The 24,778-nt window shown below is 37.3% G+C and overlaps 1 protein-coding gene across 2 annotated transcripts; it reads right to left on the reverse strand.

Annotated features, from left to right (window-relative positions):
• Nucleotides 1-7,087: 7,087 nt before the first annotated feature.
• LOC575924 (cystine/glutamate transporter) lies at nucleotides 7,088-22,931 on the reverse strand. Of its 2 annotated transcripts, none has more exons than XM_030975984.1 (12): nucleotides 22,684-22,931; nucleotides 18,066-18,253; nucleotides 16,334-16,657; nucleotides 15,768-15,893; nucleotides 14,804-14,897; nucleotides 14,142-14,186; nucleotides 13,186-13,309; nucleotides 11,704-11,807; nucleotides 11,204-11,300; nucleotides 10,236-10,385; nucleotides 8,922-9,096; nucleotides 7,088-8,239 (listed from the first exon to the last, which is right to left on the reverse strand). In XM_030975984.1, the coding sequence occupies exons 1-12, from the start codon at nucleotides 22,692-22,694 to the stop codon at nucleotides 8,175-8,177; spliced, it is 1,503 nt and encodes a 500-aa protein (XP_030831844.1). In that variant the 5' UTR covers nucleotides 22,695-22,931; the 3' UTR covers nucleotides 7,088-8,174. The 2 variants fall into 2 exon arrangements, with proteins under 2 accessions (XP_030831844.1, XP_030831845.1); XM_030975985.1 differs by lacking the exon at nucleotides 22,684-22,931 and adding an exon at nucleotides 22,466-22,623.
• Between the last annotated feature and the right edge of the window lie 1,847 nt (nucleotides 22,932-24,778).

The raw sequence follows: 24,778 nt of genomic DNA on the forward strand, positions 1-24,778 counted from the left end.
TTTGATCAAGCTAGACGGTACTAAAAATGACGTATGTTCGGAAAATACACTGTAATATAGGGTACCGTAATATAGTCATCGATGTGACTCTCTTCCGCATTGTATAAACATAAAAATGGAAAGAGAATAACGGTAATGAAATATATATATGCTGTTCTCTCATATTTTTCTAGTATAGGCCGAACAGGTAGAAATGAAACATTTTTCAACAAAAAAAATAAAAAAAATATGAACAGAAGCAGAAGAATTAAATAAGGAGCACACCAAAGTGCCCCTATAGATTTTACTTATAGGAAGAGTGCCGCTTTTTACTTCAAATAACATCCCCCTTTTCTTAGCTTTATAATAAGTGCCGCTTCCCCTTACTAATTAAGTGCCCCCTTTCGCCTCTGATAAGTGCCCTATTCAAGTTTGATAGGTACCCATCATTTAAACTTTTTATGAGCTAGTCCCGGCCGTCCTAGTACTCTGACACGTGCTCCTTTTCCTTGCGTAGTAAGTGCCGCTTATTCCCTTTTCAGATAAATGCCCATTTTCACTTCTGATAAGATATAGAAACATCACAGGTGCCCCCTTTTTATCTCTGATATGTGATCTCTTTTTTTTTAAAGGTATGAGTGTCCCTTTTACTTTGACATATGCATCCTAGCTTTTCCATCATAATAAGTGCCCCTTCCCCTTAAAAAAATGTCCCTATTCACTTCTGAAGATAAAGACCCCTTTCAATGATGATAAGTTCCCCTTGTTACTTTGAAAAGTGTCCCGTAGGTGAGCTCTTTTGTGGTCATCTAAAGGGCCATATCTCAGCTTTAAAACCGAAAAACTATTAAAAAAAAACAATTAAAAGTGGGGCAGCTGTATGTAGTAACAGGTACCCTCAGTGGCGTACGCAGGATACTTTCAAGGGGGGGGGGGGGGTGGGGAGGGGTTTAACATTTTGAAATCGGGCCGAAATTTCGCAACGACTCAGCCAGCCGCTGAATAAGCGGGGGGGGGGGGGGGGGGCTTGGTAGGAAAAAAAACAAAAAAAAACAAAAAAAACAAAAAAAAACAAAAAAACAGAGGGGAAGGGGGGGGGGGTTAGGTGGGTTCAAGGGTGTCGATTTGTATCCGTGGTTGGGGGGGGGGGGGATGATAGGTGCCAAAATATTTTCGGCAATGGATCAAAGCAACCAAAGTGGTAGAAGCGTGTGGCAAGTTGCACCCCTCCCAAGCGCGTAGCCAGGATTTAATTTTAGGGGGGGGGGGCGGTAGTGAGCACGCGAAGCGCGTTTCCTAGGGGGTTGGGTGCAGGGAGGGGGAGTCCCCCCCCCCCCCCCCCGCGCAAAGCGCGGAAGCTTTTACGTTTCACTAAATTATTAGAGAAAGAAGACGATTCGTTGGACCGTTCTCGACTCTTAATCCTTGTTTGAATCAAATTCCCCTTCTTCCGCGCGTAGCGCGGTAGCTCTGACGTTTCATTAGATTATTAAAGAAAGAAGACGTACGATTCTATGTACCATTCTCGACTCTTAATCCTTGTTTGAATCAAGTTCCCCTTCCCCCGCGCGTAGCGCGGAAGCTCTGACCTTTTTTTTTTAGATTATTAAAGAAAGAAGACGATTCTATGTACCATTCTCGACTCTAAATCCTTGTCTGAATTCATTTTTGCCCATTCCTGCGCGAAGCGCGGAATTCACATTTTATTACATTATTCGAATATAAGAAGACTATTTGTTGTTTCGTGTCCTTGAATTCAGTTTCCCCCCTACCCTAAAGGAAGCTTTAATGTTTCAATAAATTATTACTCTTCATCCTTGTCTGTATTCATTTTCGCCCATTCCGCGCGTAGCGCGGAAGCTTTCACGTTTCATTAAAGGTAAAGACCAGTTATGGTCATGCGATTGCATTGTGAAAGAAGCGTTGTGGAATCGATCAGAAAAGGTTGATCATCTAGCATCTAGCATCTGCAAGGTTCTGGAATCATCAAAATGATAAGAAATTTGGCCCATTCTTCGTAAAGTTACAAGCACTATACACAGAAAGATGTATATGGGACTACCCATCTCTCACAGACCATGAGAGAAAAAAATTTACTAAATATATGAATTAGTAGGCGGTTTCCCGGCAAATTTTTTATCATCATGTATTAGTCAAAACATATTCTTTCACATGATTGGTAATGAGAACTTCCATTTCATTTTTTGAAATTGGGGTGTTTCCAATACTGGTCTTTACCTTTAAATTATTAGTAAAAGAAGACGATTAGTCGTATCGTGTACTTTGACGTTTCATTTGATTATTACTCTTAATCCACGTCTGAATTCAGTTGCACCCTAACAGCTTTGCCCTGTTCGCTAAATTATTAGAGAAAGAAGACGATTCGTTGTACTGTTCTCTATATTAACCCTTGTTTCAATTCAGTTTCCCCACTAAAAATAAGTTGTGTCACAAATAAGTTGTGACATAATAATCTTTCTCCAAAAATGAAAAATGTTTTAGGAAATATCAGGAAACAAAATGAGTGAAAAAAATAAAAAATAAAGATACAATGACGTGAATTTTAAAAAGGGTGAACGAAAACAACATAACAACTAGTGAACTATTTTATAAGTCATACTAATGTCCGAAAATCTTTCTCCTTGTCTCCGATCTCATCACGAAATCGTCACAGAGTTCATCTATGTTTACACTGTCCAGGATTGTCTGATGTGAATTGCAGATTGCTACTTTTGTGCTTCGCGCTTAATATTTAGCTCGTTGCTGTTGATGCTGCGTCTTTGCATTTGGCGCACTGCATTTCTATGATGCTGTTGATTGAACAAATTGAATAAATTCATCAATTCCTGATGAAGCCGTATGAGCGAGAATTCAATTTATTCTTGTCTCATATTACGTCGTATATATGTATGTATTATGAAAATGAGATAGCAAAATGTGTATATTGATGGTCATCTTGCGAGTAATAACTAACAACTACTCTCATCGGACTCTCATCATTAATTTTTCTCTTCATTTTTTAAATATTTTTTTTATGGTGAATTATTGGGGGGATGATTGTACAGGCCATCCCCCACCTGAAATATTGGGGGTGGGGGGGGGGGATATATATCCCCCCACCACCCCCGGGATCGACACCCATGGGTGGGTTTTCCTAAAAAATACACACATAAAAATACCAAAGGGGGGGGGGGTTCAACCGCCCTCTTTTATGCCCGCCCTTCCGCACACTTAAGTTTCCCCGCCGCCCCTTTTGCAAAAAGTGAGAGGTACGTAATTTCCGTACTGTAATGGAAATCGTGCAAGTGGTGGCATTCAGATATTTGATTTGATCTTACTCATATTGACAACATGTACAGCGCCATCTCATAACTTGACGTTGGTCCAATTAAACTTTTTGGCCAAACTCATCTCTACGACTCTTCCATTAAAGAGATCAGTGGATTTTGGCCCGTATTCCACCTACATTTAACCAGACGCTGGTATTAAGCTCCCCCAACAAAATTTGATTTAGTCCGAGGTCTAAGCTCTTCTTTGCTAAATATGTTAACGTGATCTTAGACCCAGGGCCAAAACAATTTAGTATTATACAGACCAAAGACAGTGTAACTCTCCTCAGTATGTTATTTAAAAATATCGCTTTGTTTTCGCAGCTAACAGCAATATAAAAGTAAACTGCAAGACAGCTTTTTCCTTTTGTTCGTTTGTTTATTTATTCATCAAGTATTTTGTTTGTTTGTTTTGCAGACGAATGGTTGTCCGATATTTCTGCCTTCTGGTCTCGCCTGCTCCTTCTTAACGAATCTACAATAAAATTACTGTATCAATACATTTGCATTTTAATCAACAAAATGCGCTCAACAAGTTTAATGTGCCAATCTTAAAAAATATCTGACGATCATGTTCATCATGTCCATCGTGTTCATAGAAATATCCTTGGAACGTTCAGTCCTCATTTCAGTCCCTTTGCATAGTGATACTCGCTATAGGGTGCTTTGCCCAGACTCTCTTCTGAGAAGTAACGTTCTGTTGGCGAAGGCATTACATGTATTTCATACTTAGGTTGGTTAAGAACATTCCATTTCTTTATCATTTTTTTAAAGCCACTAATCACCTCTTTGGGAATCAAAACCTAAAGCCCCACTGTACTTCTTACAACTACTTTCGCCCTCTATACAGCCAACAATGCCTAAGCGGTACCCGTTGATTTCCATGATGCCCTTTTCTTATTTAAATTGAGAGCTGATTTGATGAGATAACTACCTGCCAGTGACTTTGCTGGGAGGTCTAATCCCCTCATGCCAAACTAGTGCAGAAGGGCTTTAAGATAGCGATGCAGAGACAATGCAAAGTGTATAATGTAATACAAGGTGTAACAATTACACTTTTTATCATAATAACTCAAAATTAAAACTCAGACTGAAGTTTTCACATTGTAACGTTGAAGGATGTCCAATTTATTTGAAGTAATTTTTATAACATTTCTTTGAATAATATTCTGGAAAAAAATGAATACTTATTCAGAATTTCAATCAAGGCCACACAAATTGGTGTATATCAGTAATTCAAATCGCGATGGCACAATAATTGTGGATGGCAGCTGTAATTTTGCTATCCAATGATGTCATAATTAATTATAGTTACTTATTCATGAGGTGCTCTGGAATTTCATAACGAAAGTAGAACACGAAAACTGGTTGCCCTAAAACATTGCCAGATTTCAGGAAATTTTACTTAACTTTGCATGACTTGTCTATATATTTATCGAAAACGATTTCAAAATAAATAAATAATGAAAACAAGGAAATACAGTTGAAGTACAAACAATCTTAGTATTTGAAAGATTATGATCGCAATATCGTCATCAATGCTTATTCAAATGTGACCCGGCACCACAAAACCAACAAAAAGTCGCAACCAGCGATTCTCCGTAATCAGCTAAAATGTCAATTTAGGTGAAAAAAATAGATTTTTGTTTTTTTGCATTTTCTGAAAGAGTGGTCTTTTCTGTACCTAGTATCAAAATTTGGAAGTCTAAAACATAGTAGAAGATGTGTTTTAAACGGTTTTTCTAGACCACTTTTTTTCGCACAGCCTTCGGTCTCTTCCAAAATTTGATCACTTTTCCCGAGCGAAATTATCGTAGTCCGGAAATGGTCAGTCGTTGCTAACGGGTCGTGCTACGCGGGCTGTGATTGGTCCGTTATAGCAATCAGTGCGGCGCGCCATTTTGTTTGTATCCGCTTTCACATCCGAGTTCCAGATTTGCGTTCGTCTTATATTCTCCGTTAACGACTTCGAGTCGCTTGAGTTGTTGCATTTTCAAACTTGTGATAAAGGATGAGAAAGAGTTGTTGCATTTTAAACTTGTGATACACGATGAGAAAGAGTTGTTGCATTTTTAAACTTGTGATAAAGGATCAGAAAGAGTTGTTGCATTTTAAACTTGTGATACAGGATGAGAAAGAGTTGTTGCATTTTCAAACTTGTGATAAAGGATGAGAAAGAGTTGTTGCATTTTCAAACTTGTGATAAAGGATGAGAAAGAGTTGTAGCATTTTTAAACTTGTGATAAAGAATGAGAAAGAGTTGTTGCATTTTAAACTTGTGATACAGGATGAGAAAGAGTTGTTGCATTTTCAAACTTGTGATAAAGGATGAGAGAGAGTTGTTGAATTTTTAAACTTGTGATACAGGATGAGAAAGAGTTGTGACATTCCCTAAATAATTTTGTTTTCATTTCTGTGCTTCCAAATTTATTCTCCCATAAGAGTTTTGAAATCAAGTTCTTATTGTAAACGAACATTCACACTCTTGATATCATCATTTTGCTTACAGCTATCATAGTTCTCCCCCTTCTTTTCCCTCTCTGTCTCTCTCTCTCATTCTTTCTATTTTTCGTTATTCTATGTTGGTGTCTTTACTGTGTGTCTCCTGCCTTTCTTTATTTTTATACCACTTTCTGGCTGGTATTTATGAATTGCTTCCATTAATTATCATCAGGATGGCTACTGGAAATGAAAGAGCAAGTCATAGTAAAAATACTTTGAACCTCCTGTGAGAAAGAAAACAGTATGGGAATTAAGTATAAAGCAAGTTCATAATGTGGTTACAAATAATTGCCCAGATGTATACAAAACAAGATAGGTGACAAGCAGTGTTATGTAAGGGGGAACAAAAAGACTCCGGGTCCACCATGAATAGGCATTGTCTAGTGCAGGTGTCTCGGCACTATGTTGCAGTTCACTTAATCTGTCCAATTACAACTCTATACATTTACAACATAATAACTTTTGAAAGACTTAAGTCCACACATTGAAACCTCAGAAACATAATGAACAGACTATGTTTGACCATCAGGCCAAATTTCAGCCTAATCTGAAAATCTCTTCATAGTGGTTGCTATGGCCTTTTGATTCACCCTTCTATTGATTTCCCTGTGGTTTGCTTGCTCCGCATGCTTGAATAGCCCAAAACTTTAAAGCTCTCTTTCTCACAATTTAATACCAGTAACCTCCCTCACCAGCTCTTTTCATTCACTAAATTGAAAGGGTTAGGAAGCTTCAATTTGGACAAGTAATATACCATTTTAATGAGGAGAACTTCTTCTTTCATAATCAGATGAAATCAGGAAAATAATTTTTGCGACTTTTTGTTGGTTTTGTGGTGCCGGGTCACAAATGATTAAAAAAAAAATACTTGCCATCATAATCATTTACCTCATTACTTTAAATGAATACATATATATTATATGAAAACAGACAGCCAATTTGAATAAACTAAACACAATGAAAATGACAATTTGATTTAATTAATTTGTATCGATGTCCAAGCAAACTTTCGCGTCGGGGGTGGGAGGGGGGGGGGGGGGGGAGGGTCATGACCTCTACGCACCCTCGGTAAAAATAACATCCAACAAAAAAAACACACACACACACACACACACACACACAATAAGAATAGGGTTGAAAGGTATCAATTTGAAATAAATTCATTGACATAAATCTGAAACTTTGATATGTTATTACATTCAGGTTGCTTACTAACAAGCATTAATATGCTTTCTTAGCAGTCAGGTAAGATAACCACAACTACACAAACCACTACACATTGATAACATTGCATTTATAATATGAATACAGTGTATAATCATTCAAATAAATCTGTATAAAGTTTCAAAGAAGAAAAGGCCCTGTAACAACTATGAAAACGTTGCACTTCAAAATTGACAAAAACAAATGTTACGAATGTCATATTTACAATTTACAAGCTAGACGATAACGTGAAAATAATATTATAAATAATTCTGGAAGAACTAAACTTATTTTTCCATGAATAATGATGATAAATATGAATAATCAATTATGATAGAAGCCCGAAATAAACTGGTGGCATCAATTTCTCTTCATGTTCCACTAAATAGCAGCGGTCGTTCTGATATGAAGCGGCAAAACCGGTTTTTTTATAATGAGGACAAAGTGGAATACGCTACAAATTTTTGTATCTTATAACACAGTACTCAGGCTGTAAGTCTGGAGAGCCTTCGGCGTAGTAAACCCTAAAACCCTCATAAACCGACCATGTCGGTCTATAGTGATTGTCGGTCTCGCGGATTGTAGCCAGACCGGCTCACTATACCCGAGTATGAGAATCTTATGATAGTAATTTCTGGTATAGGTCTGTGATAATACTACTGTCTTCTTTCAATCACAAACATGAATGTGGCCATGGTATGTTACGCAAACCCAAGGAATCTTGATGCTGCCTTATGACTTAATTAGGCAGAATTAAAAAACGGACCCAGAAAGAAATGATATTCATCTGTATCTTCTGACAATTTTTTTGTTCAATCGTTTACTGAATTTTCCTTTTACAATGAGAAGAACGATTCAAGGCGCTATTTAATAATGTTCATATTTTTTGTTGCGCCTCCGTTAGTGAGCTGGTTGAGGTTAAATTTTGGCTATATATGCCACCTGCTGCTCACAATGTCCCGATGTGTCGACATCCATGTCCCATGATGCATCACCAACTCCGTGACTCGGGCGGTCGTGATGACGATTATGGGTACAGGAACCGAAAACCACTCCATATAACTATATACGCCTTCATCGAAACATGGCGCAATTACATAACAGAGCGATGTCGGTATAATACCCTGACTATCGTGTCGACCATGCTATCTTTGAGCGATCTCATTGTGTCTTCGCTTCTTCAGGTATAACGAAAAATAGCTTCTGAAATGGCCTGGTGATGGAGCCTGAAACAAAGTCAGAGAAATATACAACTACATGTATATTACTATACTAGAGGAAGAGATAGAGAGAAATAGGGGGGGGGGGGGTAGGGAGAAAGAGAGTGGGGCGCTTTAAGGAGTATTGTTGGTACCTTTATCAGTAGAAATGAACCGATATAATGCAACTTGCAGAGAAATTGTGTGATTAAAGGACCAAAATAGCGAAAGAAATAACTTTTAGTACAAGATTAATGTGAGAAAATATGTACTCGCTTGCTTTACTGGCTCGAATCAAAATGTTCGTCAGTTCTTAAATTCCACCTCTCCATTTGAATGTTACATGTTTTCCCTTACATTTAATTCTACAGAACCAACATCATGAACATAGTGGAAACATAAATACATTTAATTTATAATTTCATCATGTATAATGGGCCTAATCTGTCTTTAGCTTTTAACATTTTGTAAGAATGTTGATAATAATTCAACAACGAAAACCGTTAAAAATTACCATTTCAATAGTTAAAGCGTGAACATTTTCCAAAATGAATAATATTCGGCCAATCGCCATCTCCTTATTATTCTTCGGCCAGCTAGTAGGTTGATTTGTATATAAATGATTGTGAGCTGTGGATGGCAGTATACGTAGATCTGAAGTAGTTTCAGTAGAATACCTAGCTGCCTTTAAAGGAAAGTCTTCACCTACCTGTTATTTTTCTAAACCATAAAGGTTTATTCCATCGCACGAAGACGAAGTAGATTGGTACACCAATCAAGGTGAGTAGTAAGCCTAGCCCACTACTCACTGGGCTCGTATACAGAGTGAGACCCATTAAGAAGAGCATAGCCACGGCAAATAATACAGCAATTATCACAGGTACCTGTGGTGAAATCAGATACGGCAAGGAAACTTCTGAAATATCATGTGCTTATACTTTATAACATAATTTTTTTCAAAAGTTGATTATGATATAGGGCTTTTTTTTGGTCATGGACATAAGAATTGTATTTTTATTGTTTGTTCACAAACCTATCATTAATTATGAAAGATTTAGCTGGTGAGTTAAGTTAGACAAGAGATCACACGTGGCTCTAATATAGGAATGTTAATATTTCTTTGTGTTGAAGTTCGTGTAAAAAATAAGTTTGAACATGGAATCTTTGTGGCAGTTCACTGGAACTGTGTTAACGTATTATGCAAGTCATTGTCTATTGGCCCTCTATACAGCGTCTCTCAGAAAAGCATTTCGTAATATTGTCGTGAAAAACAAAGTCTTCAAGGTTCTTTACAAATTGTTTTGAAACATCTTCAATATTATGGTAATAACCATCACAGTCGTCACTGTCAAGGTCACCAATGTCAAAATCATCAAAATCGTTACTATCGTCGTCACCGTCATAATCATCATCATCTTCATCTTTATAATGATCATTATCAGCATCAACATTATCATTATCATCATTATCATCATTAGATTAATCACATATTTCTAATTTAACGCATCATTAGAATCACCTTCAACATAATTATTGTTCTCGAAATCACCATAATCGTCTTTTAGGCTTATACCACATCTTTTCTTCCCCTTTCCTCCCCTTCCTCGTCTACTTGTCCTCGTCCTCCTCCCCCGTCTCTTCAACATCATCCCCAATGTATTGTATTCACGGTTACCCTCAATCATACCCTTTATCAAATTGCCAAACCAAAAAACGAGTGTAGATCACCATTCACTTTATTCTTAAGGGCTTAATTATCTAACCATCTTCTAAGAGGTCGTCACCATCGTCATCATGATCAACATCATCATTATTAAACATCATCACCATCAACATCATCATCATCAAACATCATCATCATCATCCTCATCATCATCAACATCAACATCAACATCCTCATCATCGTCATCATCAAACATCATCACCATCATCAACATCACCATCATCAACATCACCATCATCAACATCACCATCACCATCATCACCATCACCATCATCATTGTCGCCGTCTTTGTCATCATACCTTGAATGGCCTGTGAAGGTCTGGATATTTCCAGCGTGAATACGGGATGATACAGACTGTAATAGCTTGAAACGCCACCATTACGAATGATTGATACTGAATCAGTTTGAAAACATCATCAACCATCAGACATATCATCACTATGGGAACCTGGTTTGGAAAGAAAAAAGGTGGATTATTCAATCCATCGGATTAATATATTAAAGGAACTATTTAAATTTTGACAAGATCATGACTGAATTTGAAAAATAGTTTAAATTTATCATTGACTGTAAGGAATCACTTGCCGTATCAGTCACTGAAAGGAATAACGAAATTACTGTAACAATGTCTGAAGGGAATGACCAACTGTTACAATGTCTGAAGTGAATAACGAGCTATAAAAATGTCTTAAGTGAATAACTAACTGTAACAATGTCTGAAGGGAATAACTAATTGTAATAATAGCTGAAAGGAATGACGAATTGTTACAATGTCTGAAGGGAATAACTTATTGTCACAATGACTGAGGGGAATTACTAACCATATAAATGTCTAAAGAGAATGACTAACCATATCTGAAGGGAATGAATAACCGTAACGATGACTGAAGGGAACGACTAACTGTAACTTTGACTGATGGGAGTGGTGTACTGGATCTAATCTTGATAATGACTAACCGTTACAATGGCTGAAGGAAATGACTTATCTTAACATTGTAGGAATGACTAACTGTAAAAATCATTGTAGGGGATGACTAACCGTGACAATGACTGAAGGAAATGACTAATCTTAACATTGTAAGAATGACTAACTGTAAAATGATTGTAAGGGATGACTAACCGTAACAATGACTAATCTTAACATTGTAGGAATGACTAACCGTAACAAAGACTGAAGGAAATGACTAATCTTAACATTGTAGGAATGACTAACCGTAACAATGACTGAAGGAAATGACTAATCTTAACATTGTAGGAATGACTAACCGTAACAATGACTGAAGGAAGTGGTGTACGGTGTCTAATGTTGATCATCCCAATGACTTCGGGTAAAAGACCGTCTCGAGCAGCAGCGTAATACACCCTGCAATAAGACCCAGAATATACAACAGTAACATATGCAAACTAAATAAATACGTCGTTAATATATATATATATATATATAAAAAATGAAAGAGCAATACAAAGTCATGTAGGAACAATTTGAAGGCATATTGTAGATTAACTGTACCCATAAAGTAACTTACTATCCGCTGCAATATTATTATATACGTATTATCGCCAATCAAATCGATTGAAGCAAATTATTTGTGCATTGACGCAATGTTAGCTCCGTGTACAATTTTGCATTGTTTTTTTTCCCGCATGATGTCACTCACATGTTTAGCGCGTCGAAAACGTCAGCAAAATAACGCCTCGTGTGCAACTCACAATTAATGATAGCGATCATGATAATCAAAGATAAACAGAAGGATTAATAGGCATACCTTGAGAAGCCGAAGAAGATTGCGTTAAGGTTGCCGATGGCCGACAAAGCAACGAAAACCCAGATAGTCCATGACCAGGTTCCTAAAGCGATCACGCTAAAATCCTGTCAACAGAACAGACCAAGAACAAATTCGAAAGAACTCCTATTAATAAACTTTAAACATCCTCTCATTTGAATCCCTCGCTCCCTCACCCTGCCATTGTGTAACTATGGGCGTGTTTATGCTTACATTTTTCTGGCCAGAATCAGGCATCTGTTACGCGTTTAGTTTAAAACACGGTTGCGTCCATGCTCACTTTTGTAGATTCACCGAAAAACGGCGATCACGATCGCCGATCGTAAACTCACAAAAAGATGCGTTTACAATTTGTAAACGCGTTTAAATGGGGTCAACGCACTGACCTCTAGTGGGTCTACATAGCATGCACAGTGAAGGTTTGCGAATCCAGCTGGAAGATCAATTAAGGCCACCCAAGGAGAATTGCCTGGAGGAGCCAGAGAAGTGAGCATAAACAGTACACCGTGGAACTGCGATTACGATGAGCGTTTACGATGAGCGTTACAAATCGCTCATTCTGCCTTCAAAATTTAAGCTTAAACGCACCCTGTGAGTATTGAGACAGCCACTTCGTATTAAGTTTTATCCCCTTCTTGGATATAAAAGTTATATAACTTCGAGAACAACTAATTAGCTTTCATGCCCATTCATTGTTTTGACAAGGCCCCCTAAAAGGTTATTCCTAAGTTTTGAGATTGGCAAGATACTAACGATTGGAAATCTATGCAACTTTTTCTCCTCCTCGAGGGCAGCATTACATAAATGAATAGGCTATTTTATGACTTTATTTTACAATAAGGGTTAAATTATTTTTAACCTCTCACCATAGCAGATGTGTATGTAAATAAATTATTATATGAACCCTGTAAGATCACAGTGAGCTGCTCTTCGACGCAGATAAAGGTGACCGATAGCCTCATTTGAAGATTTAGATATTTACGATAAAATTTATCGGATCTGAAATCATGGGCGGAAGTTCGATAAATGGTAATGGCCAATCAAGATCATTGTTGCATGAACATATTATTAAAAGGGCTGAATATTTACCAATCAGAATCATTTTTTCAAATTTACAATTGATAGCAAACATTTGCGTTACGGGGCAATGAGCATCTGACACTTGCCTTTTGTTTAAACAAGTGGAATGATATGAGAATGTATTCAGCAAGTTCTATCAATTACATTCTCGGTATAAGGTAAGAGGAGAAGGTTTTTTTTTTATAAAGACGAACATTTAAAAAAAAAATTAAATTAAGTACAAGAAAGTAAAAGTCATTAGACAAGATCCATTTTTTTTCTTTCTTTCTTTCTTTCTTTATTTAACAAAAATAATTTCTTGCTTGCTTGCTAGTCAGAGCTTTGTGTGGCTTGATTACTGGAATAAATGTAAGTATATTGAATAATGTTTGGATAATGACTTACCGCTGCCACCGCTTTTGAGGCTAGGATCTGAGCCGGTGATAGGATAACAAGATAGGCCACATTGGCTAGCAGATAGATGCTTGTAATCACTACCATTGAGATGATAATACTCAGGGGAACGTTTCTGAAGCCGAGGAAATTAACAAAATATAACACGTTATAAAAGTAGTGTCTGTCAAAGTTAACTCCTCGATATATAGACAATATTCCATAGCCTAAACATTCGTTACGCTAGACTATGGTATAAACGACATAATAACGGTTCGCAAATAATCATGAATTGAAAAAAATACAACGAACTTTCAATTACACATGTTATTACCACCCTATTTTATGAGCATAATATATTATAGGAGGCTACTTTTTACGAGAACGCCCCGCCATTGTTAATTTATCGATATTTCTGCAAAAGTAACTTTTGGAAGAATGCATGGCAACCATAAGACCTTCGAAATTCCAATTATTTTGGCTGTTTTCATGGCTCAGCTATAGTCTTTTTGGAAAAGTTCGTCCAGATTATGGCGCCGCATACGATGACGTAAAATGTAACACCATCACGTTACTGTAAATAACGCAATTAAGCTCAGCGTAAGTCCTTTGTTCTCATTCACACGGAAAAAATAAATAATGGCTGCTTTTTAATAATAATAATAAAAACGTTGCTTATAAAGTGCTTACCACCGAAGTCACTAAGCGCTGTAACAAAAAAATAGACTGATAAACAATTACATATTAAACAAAAGTGCAAATAAATCTACAAATAACAATACATATAAATACACATCAATGTGAACGAAGTAAGTTAATCACCAAAAGCAATTTTGAATGAATGTGCAACCATTTCTAAATACTTGGATTTAATACACATGAAGGATATTACAAATTTGGAAACAAATTTTATTATGATCTTGAATTATAGACTAACATTTTTTTTGCCAGACCGAGTTGGTTCTTACCTCTCCGGATTCTTTATCTCTTCAACAATCATAGCAATACTCTCCCTGTAGGAAAAACAATAACACCGTTAAATGAGATTTGAGACATTTTGGAGACATTAATACAGAGGGGAAATTGTACGTGTCAATTAGTAAAATCAAATGAATCAGTTCGTTGCGTCGCTGTCATAAGGTATATTTACACTTAATAAGTTTTTATAAGGCGACATAGGTGTGTGTAATGAAGGTGACTAAACTAAGACTGATTATGGGAAGACTTTTGGATATTTTGCTTGAAACAGCAATCAAACTAATAATTATATTCTGGGTTTATAGCGATTAATATATCGGCGATATCTCTAAGCGCTATAAAGATACATGTATTACTGGCACACATTGTGGATTGATGTCTTGCCAAAGGACGTTAGTGCCGGGCTGGGATTCGAACACTGAACCATTGAATTATGAGTCAAGTGAATGAACCGCTAAGCCACGACACCCCCATCGCCGATCACACAACATAATTTTGCTCAACTTTTCTTCGATCAGCTTCCCACAATTTTTTTTATGAGAACCAGCAATATGTTTATTGAAACTATATCATTGGGGGCTTCCCCTGTATCAGCTGCATGATAAGTCTTGAAAAAGGATGAATAATAACAAAACCCGAAACGAATAGCTACCATCCTCCGAACGCGAATATTCCACTGTAAATAGCCATAGGTATATTGACGTCCATTGGAATGTCAAATGCATCAGTCAGGTTGCTCGTGTTGCCTGTATTATAGGGAGGAAAATGATGGATAGAAAAATTCGTATGTTCTTTCACATTCACCTGGAATTATAATCATGACTAATAATTTATAATGGCGCATACAGAAATAATGTTTCTTATATTGGCACAATTCCACTAGTGTATCATTTTATTGTGGCTATAAATTTGTAACAAGAATTGTATAATTATTTAGTAAGGTAAGAGCACATATTTTTTGTTTTGGTCCCGGAAAGTGGAAAATTTTGCCGACCGATATTTTGTTCAGGGGGGGGGGGGGGGTAGGTCTCTTTTCTCTCTCACTCTTTAGCACATTTTGTTTTGTTTACACTTGTAAAACAAAAAAAGTGAGGGGGTGGGGGTTATCCTCCGATACCCACACATTAAAGAAAAAATTGAGGGGGTGGGGTATTAACCCCAAAACCTCCCCTCTGTGTACGCGCCATGTCCCAAAATGCATCACTAACTGGTGACGCGTGCATGATAACGTTTGGTTACAGGAACCGGAAATATTATGAACGCCTTTACCAAAATATGACGCAATTGGAAATAAATTATTATCATTATTATTAAGTATTCGGCGTCACTTGTGCCTGGGAGGCGAAAAATAAAATGAATTACTGTAACCGTCGGGTCTTTCCTCCCGGTATAACTGATTGGGGGTGTGCAGGTGGACCACTACACAGGGATTTCCCCCTACTCTTATACGAATAGCGCAGTGGGTTCTTAACGTGCAATAACATCATTGGTAGCACTGGTAGCGATGTCGGTAAAATACCCTAACTTTAAATTGGAGAAACGACCGAATCGGGCGCAAAATAGCAGAAAATTATGGAAACGATATAATATGAATTCAATCATAGTGTAAAACTCACCTCTGCATATGTATACGAGTCCGGTGATGATGAGGACAAACAGACCAATAACCTTTGTGATGGTCAGAGTGTTTATAAGACGAGAAGACCATTTCACACTGACACAGTTGATAAAGACCAAACCAACTATAAGTATAACAGAAGATAGACAAACAAACAATAAATGATTTAAAAAAAAACATAAGAGATTTGTTTTTAATTATTTTTTTAAATGGGATATACATCTCTATCAAGTAATGACCAGATAAATATGCAGTCATAAGAGTATAAACCAATTGAAACGAAAATTTAGATAAACGTAGAGTCTGGATAAGCGATTTTCTTTCAAGCAATAAGTTCGACACTTACGCCAATCGAAAAAGTAACTCAACCCCCCCCCCTCGATCAAATTTAAGGGAAAAAAGAATGGGAAAGAGGGACAGATGGAGGATCAGAGATGGGGGGGGGGGATAAACATGCATTCGTGAATAAGAGTACTTCAAGACTCCTTGCCCTTCCAAGCGGCAAGATTAGTTTTCATTGGATTAATTGATTTCTAACTGTCCTGTCGGCATTGAGAAACTTACAGATGACTACGACAGCTATAAGTCTGATGGCATCGACCGGTACATGCTCACAATCAGAGAAGAACGGTGTGGTAAGATAGTTTGCGATGGTGATCCCCTGAATAGCTGAGATGCAAGGCATGATGATAGCTAAGATGGTCCACATTCTCAAGAAGGCTAGGACCGGTCCAAAGTGTTCCAGTATGAAGATAAACTCTCCACCGGACTTGCCAGAGGTAAGACTGAGTTCAGTATAGCACATAGCTCCACATGTTGCTATTGAAGCGCAAATGACCCATATCACTAACGAGAGACCTACTGACCCACCTGATCCAGCCAGAACACCTGATAATATAGAATGATAACAATGATAAAAAATAAGGATAAACATGATAATAATATCAGTTGACAGGTCAACGGGATTGACTCAGAAGACACATAAGTATTGTTAGAATTTTTTCTTGGAAAATGTGATTATTTTGAAGCATTGTCGGCTTGTTCTTAAATCTTTGACCATTCTTTTCTGTGTTTGCTGAATTTTGAAACCTTTGTCGGAATTGGCGAAACCAGTTTTTACCCTTGTCAAACAATTCTTGTTGTGCTCGTTTGTCTGCATTTTTGCTGCTTACTGATAACGCCACAAAATCACAATTCACTGAAATAAATTATCTAATTTCATTACTTAATGAAAGATCAATTACATTTTTCTTCTGTGTTTTTTTTTTTTTTTTTAGATGAGTATTGGATGAATCGCCTCCTTGTCCCTTTCACAAATATACTAATGCCTCACTCTTAACAAATTTAGACATGAATCAACAACAGGTGATAAATTTCAGCGGAGGTCTCTAGAGGATTGTTAACCTCTTTCTCAAAACTTTTCATCAAACCAAATATGGGCCATTCGGGGGTTATTTAAGTTATTGTTTAGTCTATTGTCGGTGTCGTGTTGGTTAGACATCAGCTGAAACAAAAGGCATCAATCAACAATTCATCTTTGAACCCACCAACGTCGTGTTGTTTATGTGGTGCCGTACGTGATTCTCCTATGATATCAATAATGGCATGAATTTCCAACAGAAGGCGAACACTCGGTCGACAAACACCTGTCATCAATAAACATCATATCGTTCTACGGGTGTTTTCGTTCGAGTTTCGTGATAGATATTTTGGTGCTACATGAGAACTAGGTAAATATTCATGGGCCGTTCATTACTTTGGCTTAGTGTACAGTTCATTGGGGATCACATACAATTGAAATGTCACGACATCAAACATGTTATTCAGGTACTAATATATCTGTAAAGCGCTTAGACACATCGTTGTATCGATGTATTGGGCGCTATATTAAAGCAGAATATTATTATTATTATTATTATTACAAAATATTATGGGTAGATAAAAAAAAAAAAAATTAGATTTCTAACAATATTTTCAAATATTCATTGTCCCTACATAGCCTCTTGCTGTATTTCTCAACACTATCTAGCTCTTATGGAGCTCTTCATCCTATGTACGTTTAATTCCTAAGAGTTTTAGCAAGGAAATTGTATAATCATTCAGTTAAAATACTATAGGATTGAAATCATTTTGTAGACCATTTAAAAACTAATATCAATACTTTCTATCCAAGGTAAGGACAAATAAAAGCGAGCTCAGCTAATCATAAAACAAGTAATCCAGAAAAAGAGATATATTTAAAGAATACAATTATTTGCAGGATGCGAATGAAGAAAAAGGTTTGACGATAATTTACCTGCTGGAGAAATGAAGATACCAGTACCAATAATGATACCCATCACCATGCCAATGCATCCAGGGAGACCAACATTCCTACCAAGAACGATCGGTTCCGATGATGATGATGATGCTTGCTCGTCCATCTCATCTGGTCTATTCCTTATTTCATCTTGAGACATGGTATCAGCTTCGATTAGATGATTACTGCAGAAGAAGTATAAGGAGAGAGAGAGAGAGAGAGAGAGAAAGAGAGAGAGAGAGAGAGAGATAGAGAGAAAGAGAGAGAGAGAGAGTGTGTAAACAGTTTCTGTATGCGTGCAACTGGTACCTAAACCCCCCCCCCCCACAATCGTGTAAAGACCAATAGATTCACATCAGGGACGTGTTTCATTATGTTTCATGGTACTGGTTGTGCTCTCCTTCACAATGTTCATGTTCTGATACAAATGTACATAATTATGTACCCAGTTACTCAGAGGTTAAAGCCCCATTGTCCTACTTGTAGCTACTTGCTCCTTCTATATAGAAAACTTCCGAAATCGGTGCCTGTTGGTCCCCCATGATCCTCTTTTCTTATGTTAGTTGAGAGCTGAGTTAATGAGATAGCCACCTGTCAGTGACCTTGCTGTGTGGTCTAATCCCTTCTGTCCCAGTAGTAATGACGGTCTTTAGGAAAATGGCCTGGGAAACACGATAGAACTACTTTCGAAAAATCATCCTAGGACCCAAGGCAATTTCACTAGCCTTGTGAGACACCTGCTGATCATGATGTGCGACCATGACTATGGAGTATTACGGAATCCGAATATGATTTCTGTGGCACATACAATAGGGTATTGATATTGCCTTTGAATGATTTTTTTTTGGTAAAATGAATTTATTGATAAATATATTCTTTTGAACAAATCAAACAATCATACACAATCAATTGAAATAACATTGTAGCATCTTAACATAGTTTAAATAATGTTTCGTTTTCTTGAATAACCATTAATAGTGTTTTCAAAAATGCATAGCTTTTTTGTTTTACAGTTCCTTTCGATCTTTAATCGGTTGTGGATTAATCTTTTGAAAATACAAAGAATAGAGACTTCATGAAATTGCCTTTGAATTGATTTTTCGAAAATAGTTGCGATGCAAGTGGAATCCAGCGATCGTGTTTGAGGTGAATCGGTTTACTGACTGATGTAATGGCGTCTTTTTCGGACACTTTTTCAAAAAGAAATTACATGATTAAACCATGAGACCAATTATGCAATTCTCGCTACCCCAAATAGCGATTCTGCCGAGATCCGGGGAAAATCCTGAAAAGCGCATTGCATTATGGGATAGCTTTTCGACATTACAGCTTCCTGTGCAGGCGTTCGTGATCACAACCCTCTCTTTCACGGTAGAGTTTAACGGCCTTTTGTGCTAAAGTCACTAATTCTGCCCGAAGCTTTCCATTGCATATTATAATCTGTACAAATTACACTGATTGGCATCGATTTTAGCGTGCGTGAAAACTCTGCACAGCGAACACAGGCGCTAGCGCCAGCGGGATGGGACTCTATACCGGAAGTTGTAGTGACGACCCGAGAGAGTGAAAATTACCTCGTCTCGCGAATTTCGAGATTTTCGTACCTATTTAGGGTAGCGAGAATTAACATATAAGATCACAAATATCCACAAACCTCTTAAACACGGAATGGTCCAATTTTGTGCATTTTAGAAATAGGGATTCTTTGTGAATAACTTATGTTTCATCATAATAAAGTGATGTTTCCATAAACATGTTTAGTGACGCTTCCATCTCGTCCAACAACTAAATTTGTTCTCTCACGATGTCATGATGAAAACTCACCATCTACATAACACAAGCACGTGCCCCCCCCCCCCCCAGTCTGAGAATCCTGGATACGCCACTCGTATTGCAACTCGTATTGCATCACGTGCATAAAATATATCATACTAGGTCGAATCATTATATTCGATCCAACTTCGATCTTGTTACTGACTTACATGCTTATAATACAAGAAATAGCCGATTCAACTTTAACTTACCAGAAAGAGTAGGTAGTATTGGAAATTCGTTTTATTACAATGCCATAAAACATTGGAATTCCCTTCCCAATGGTGTAAAGGAAATAGAAAACTATGCTCATTTTAAGAGGAAATTAAAGGAATACCTAATACTTGACAGTCAGATAAGAGAAGTAAATGACATGTTATATGATTGAACTTTGTATTCTTCTGCCGGTTCATACTTTTTCATTTTGTATATACTTATGTTTTCGTACGTTATAGAAATTCTACAAATTCATCATTATTTTCCTCTTCTTCCTCCGCCTCTTTTTCGTCTTCTCCTTCTTCCTTTTCTTCTTGTACTTATTATCATTTCTATCATCAGTTTAATGTTGTTATTATTATTATCTTTAATAAGTAATTCTTTTATTTTTCTTATTTGTCTGTAAATAATTATTACTATTTTAAGTTATTAATTTTATACATGTCTGTAAGGGACCCCACTGGAAATAAGCTCTTGAGCTTTCGTGGGTTATCCTGTTCAAGCTGACTTATTTCTGATCTGTTATTATTGTATATTGTTGTATGTTGGAAGCTTGTCGAATAAAAATCAATCAATCAATCAATCACTGGTACTGGTGATACTGACTTTCATCGCAGATCAATATAGCTTTCCATGAACACATTTCAGGTAAATTATCCCAGGTACATTTAATTACAGTTAAGCGAAGTAAGTGAACAAAATACACGGGGGCTCGGGACGAATTAGCCCCCGAAATGCCCAAAAGAGCCCCAGAAAGTCATAAAAGAGCCCCCCAAAATTTGCATAGAGTTCATTGCAAAACAAATTAAAGAGTGTTATTTTCATGCAATCAAGGTTATTTTAGCGAACAGGTTTCAATATGGACATTGGTATAGTGGAATCAACTGGAATCAACTGGATTCGAGTTGAGAATTGCAACTGGTACCAGTTGGAATATCAGTTGTACCATAAGTGATTACAAACAATTTGAAGAAAGGGTACCAAAAAGTCATTTGGCGAACGGTGTGTGAATTTCAAAAAGGAAATCACATTTCCAGAAATTGTATTTTCTGCCCTTTCATATGACACCTACACCTCAATTAGGCAAAATGAGCCATAATTGTTATTAAACGAAATTGTTTCACTGGCTGCCTGCCGTAACAACAAACAATAAACTCCGTTTCGTTGACGATCAGCCATGCATGAAGTCTTTCGTCGTCTTTGTTGTTATAGAACAGACAAGCCAGACAGCCAGTGGAACGGATTCGTTTAATAAAAATATGGAAATGCAAGCATTACTTTAAACAAACAGAGCTTTGTTATTCCTGGCTCATTTGTCCTGATTGAGGTGTCATATGAAGGGCAGAAAATGGACCTTCTAGAAATACGATTTTCTCTTTGAAATTCAGATACTGTTCGCCAAAGGACTTCATGATACCCTTTCTACAAATTGTTTTCAATCACTCTTACGTAAAAAATGCATCATACGAGTTGCATCAAACGAAAGAGGAGGATCTAAGCTTTACAAATATGTGTCATTTGTTAATTATAATTGTGATTAAGTTATGATAAAACATCGATAATTCTCGGTTTCGTTTTTTTCTGGGACGCACTGTATAATCTGTATCGGCATCTGGCCACCAACTAGACCATATTATATAGACTCTTGCAAGTTGCAATTACTCCATCACAAAGATCATTCGAAGGGGATTACAGATGATTATAGAGGAAGATATAGTTTTTTTCTTAAAGTAGTTGTAAAGTATGGTAATAAATCAAACAAACTCAGTGGGAATTAGCTAGACAAAGTCAACGTGAATTAAACTCACCTGCACAACATCATGCATATCATCAAACAAGATCAGTCCATTTTACATCATGAATTCATGTAACACAGATTCAATTTATAATTGATTTTCAAGGGCATTGACGGACTCGAAGAAAAGGTGGAACATTTTTTTCTCGACAGAACTGTGCGGCAGCAGTTCAGTATATACTATACATATATACATGTATCACATTTACTAATTCTCGAACAATAATAATTGGCCGGGAGCGAGTGTTTTCGGGGATCACATTATTACTATTTGTTATATTACTATGTTGTAAATATGTTTGTACTCTTATACCCCGAGAGGGGATAGATAGAGTTAATAAAACCTTACAATCGATCTTACAATCTTACCTAGCCTGCATGCACGTTATGATATATGCATCACGACTGCTTTCGAAAGGATATACGTATACTATAAATATTTCGCATTTTTATTCCTCATGACCAGACCACACACACGGACATGACGGATACAGAGTCGCATGATAACCTCACATCACATTGCTTGAAAATCATTCTCAAAATGCTACTCTATTATAATAATTAATACACTCACCTCATTCAACAGAGCTCATACGCACTGCACCGCGAACCAGAATTAAAAGTACTTCGTGTAACTTTGTAGAGCCAAGGATGATGGCACCTGACCTAAATATCACAACTGATACAAAGAGTTAGTCTAGAAGTATTATCATCGACCGAATATGCTAGAGTTAGAATCCAGCGTGAAAGTACAAATTGTACAATCAACCATGGAGTTATGAATCAACTTACCAACCAACCATGCAGTCAGTCTGCAACGAATACCAGCAACTATACGTCTAACCACGTAACTCTCCAATGGCTCGACATCAATACGGTGAGAAGACTTTCACAAACAGATCCGGATGGTTGCCGTGAGAGGTCAAATTCCTATAGTCCCACAGATCGGAGCGATCGAGTGTACAGTACAGTATGCATGGACCTACCTACATGCTCTCCACTATACCCTTTCATCTCATCATTCATTCGATCGGGTGGTTGCCAAATTCTATAAATATCAGTCACACGGGCAGGCCGTTTGAAAGAAATCCACTACTCTTTCAATAAGCCTTCAAAATGGGCGGGAGCCTGTTGGATACAGGTGTATTCAATTTATTTGAGTGTGAAAGAATTTGCTTTGCTATACTTTCTGACCAGATATTCTCTCTAGATATTGGATAGATATATGTACCCATTTACCCATGATGTATTTCTAAAAAGAAAGAAACTAAACAAAAACAGGTACAGGGACCTTGCATGACCCATTAAGCATCATCACTGTTTTGGATCTTAGCCATCACATCCCGACCTTTCTCCTTCCCTCTGATCTTATGCTGCCCTTCTCTTCATCTCTCCCGTTCATATTTGTCTACAGCTTCTCTTCCTAGGGAGGGAGTCCCGCCCCCCCCCCCACTCAGAGGTCGGAATGACCGCATGCGTGTTGCCAAAATGTCCGGTAAAGGGGTACTTTTCGTGCGACAAAGTCCGGCCCGAGAATTGTAAAAAAAGGGGTGTATTTGACTTTTCACCCGGAGATTTCTTTAAAAAGGGGGTGTTTTTCTTTTTTTCTCTCATCTCTTTGGACTCCTGAGAAATTATTCCGAATTTAGGGGGGTACATTGAGCATTTTTCCTGATTTAGGGGGGTCTCCAAGGCAGGAAAAGCACGCGAAAAGCCCGCGAAAGGGGGGTTCGGAAATGTTGGCAGTCCTCAGATAGGGGGTGCTTTCAAAAAAAGGGTACGAGCATATGCGTACCCTAAATAACACTGAGTGGGGGGGGGGGGCCGGGGAGGGAGTGTAAGCATGACCTGTGTGTGGGTGTGAGAGAGAAAGAGAGAGAGAGAGAGAGAGAGAGAGAGAGAGAGAAAGAGAGAGAAAGAGAGAGAGAGAGAGAGAGAGAGAGAAAGAGAGAGAGAGAGAGAGAGAGAGACAGAGAGAGAGACAGAGAGAACCTACAGTAGAAACTTAAAGATAAACGTGAGTTCTGGTAAAAAAAAAAGAGAAAATTAATTCTCACAGAATCAAACGAAACTTACACTGAATGTTCAAGATTACAAATAAATGTCATTTGCCAAACAATTTTGGTAGAAAATGTATACTGGCTGAGTAATGAGCATTGTGTAGTCCCATATACATCTTTCTGTGTATAGTGCTTGTTACTTTACAAAGACTGGGCCAAATTTATTATGATTTTGATGACTCTAGAACTTTGCAGTACATACGAATACTTACATGCTACCTGATCAACTTTTTCTGATCCATTCCACACCTTTTCTTTCACAATGCAATCGGATGACCAGAACTCAACTTTATCTTTAATTATCACCATACCAATTATAATAATAATAATAATAATTAACCGTTTTTGTATAGCGCATAACACATAGTATTAAAACATGTCCCTAAATTCAAAGCACTTCGATTTGTAAGCCTACTCTTTGTCGGATTCTAAATAGAACATCCCCATTTTTCAGGCGAGAGCTTAGTGTCTATGTGCATGGATCTACTCCATAGTATATGTTACTCAAAATGTATTATTGACAAATGCAAATCATTACTGATCTTCATTTTTTTCAACATTCACAAGTTTTCTTTAATGTTTATGTAATCTTTCTGAAATTACATGTAACTAGTTTCTCTGATTTCTTTTCCTTTTTTCCCTGTAGTTTTCCGTTCTATTCCTGTTAGTTGGAGACGTTGATACAAAATGGTGCCCCCACTGAATATATTCAACTCAACTCCGCCGTGATTTACTCTCATTCACCTGTTCAAAAAACGGGGTTTATATTCCCACTGAGCATCGCCCCCTTCAGAATTCTCACACATTACGCTATAAATAATATACTA

This window comes from Strongylocentrotus purpuratus, unplaced genomic scaffold (assembly GCF_000002235.5).
Source record: "Strongylocentrotus purpuratus isolate Spur 01 unplaced genomic scaffold, Spur_5.0 spur5_scaffold_8, whole genome shotgun sequence".
Lineage (NCBI taxonomy): Eukaryota > Metazoa > Echinodermata > Echinoidea > Camarodonta > Strongylocentrotidae > Strongylocentrotus > Strongylocentrotus purpuratus.

What these genes read in the sequence shown, in the direction of transcription:
- LOC575924 (XM_030975984.1), bottom strand. An exon ending in ACTCGTATACATATGCAGAG is followed by an intron (nt 14,898 to 15,767) that starts GTGAGTTTTACA and finishes CCTATAATACAG; the next exon opens with GCAACACGAGCAACCTGACT. An exon ending in CCTCAAAAGCGGTGGCAGCG is followed by an intron (nt 11,808 to 13,185) that starts GTAAGTCATTAT and finishes TTCTGTTGACAG; the next exon opens with GATTTTAGCGTGATCGCTTT.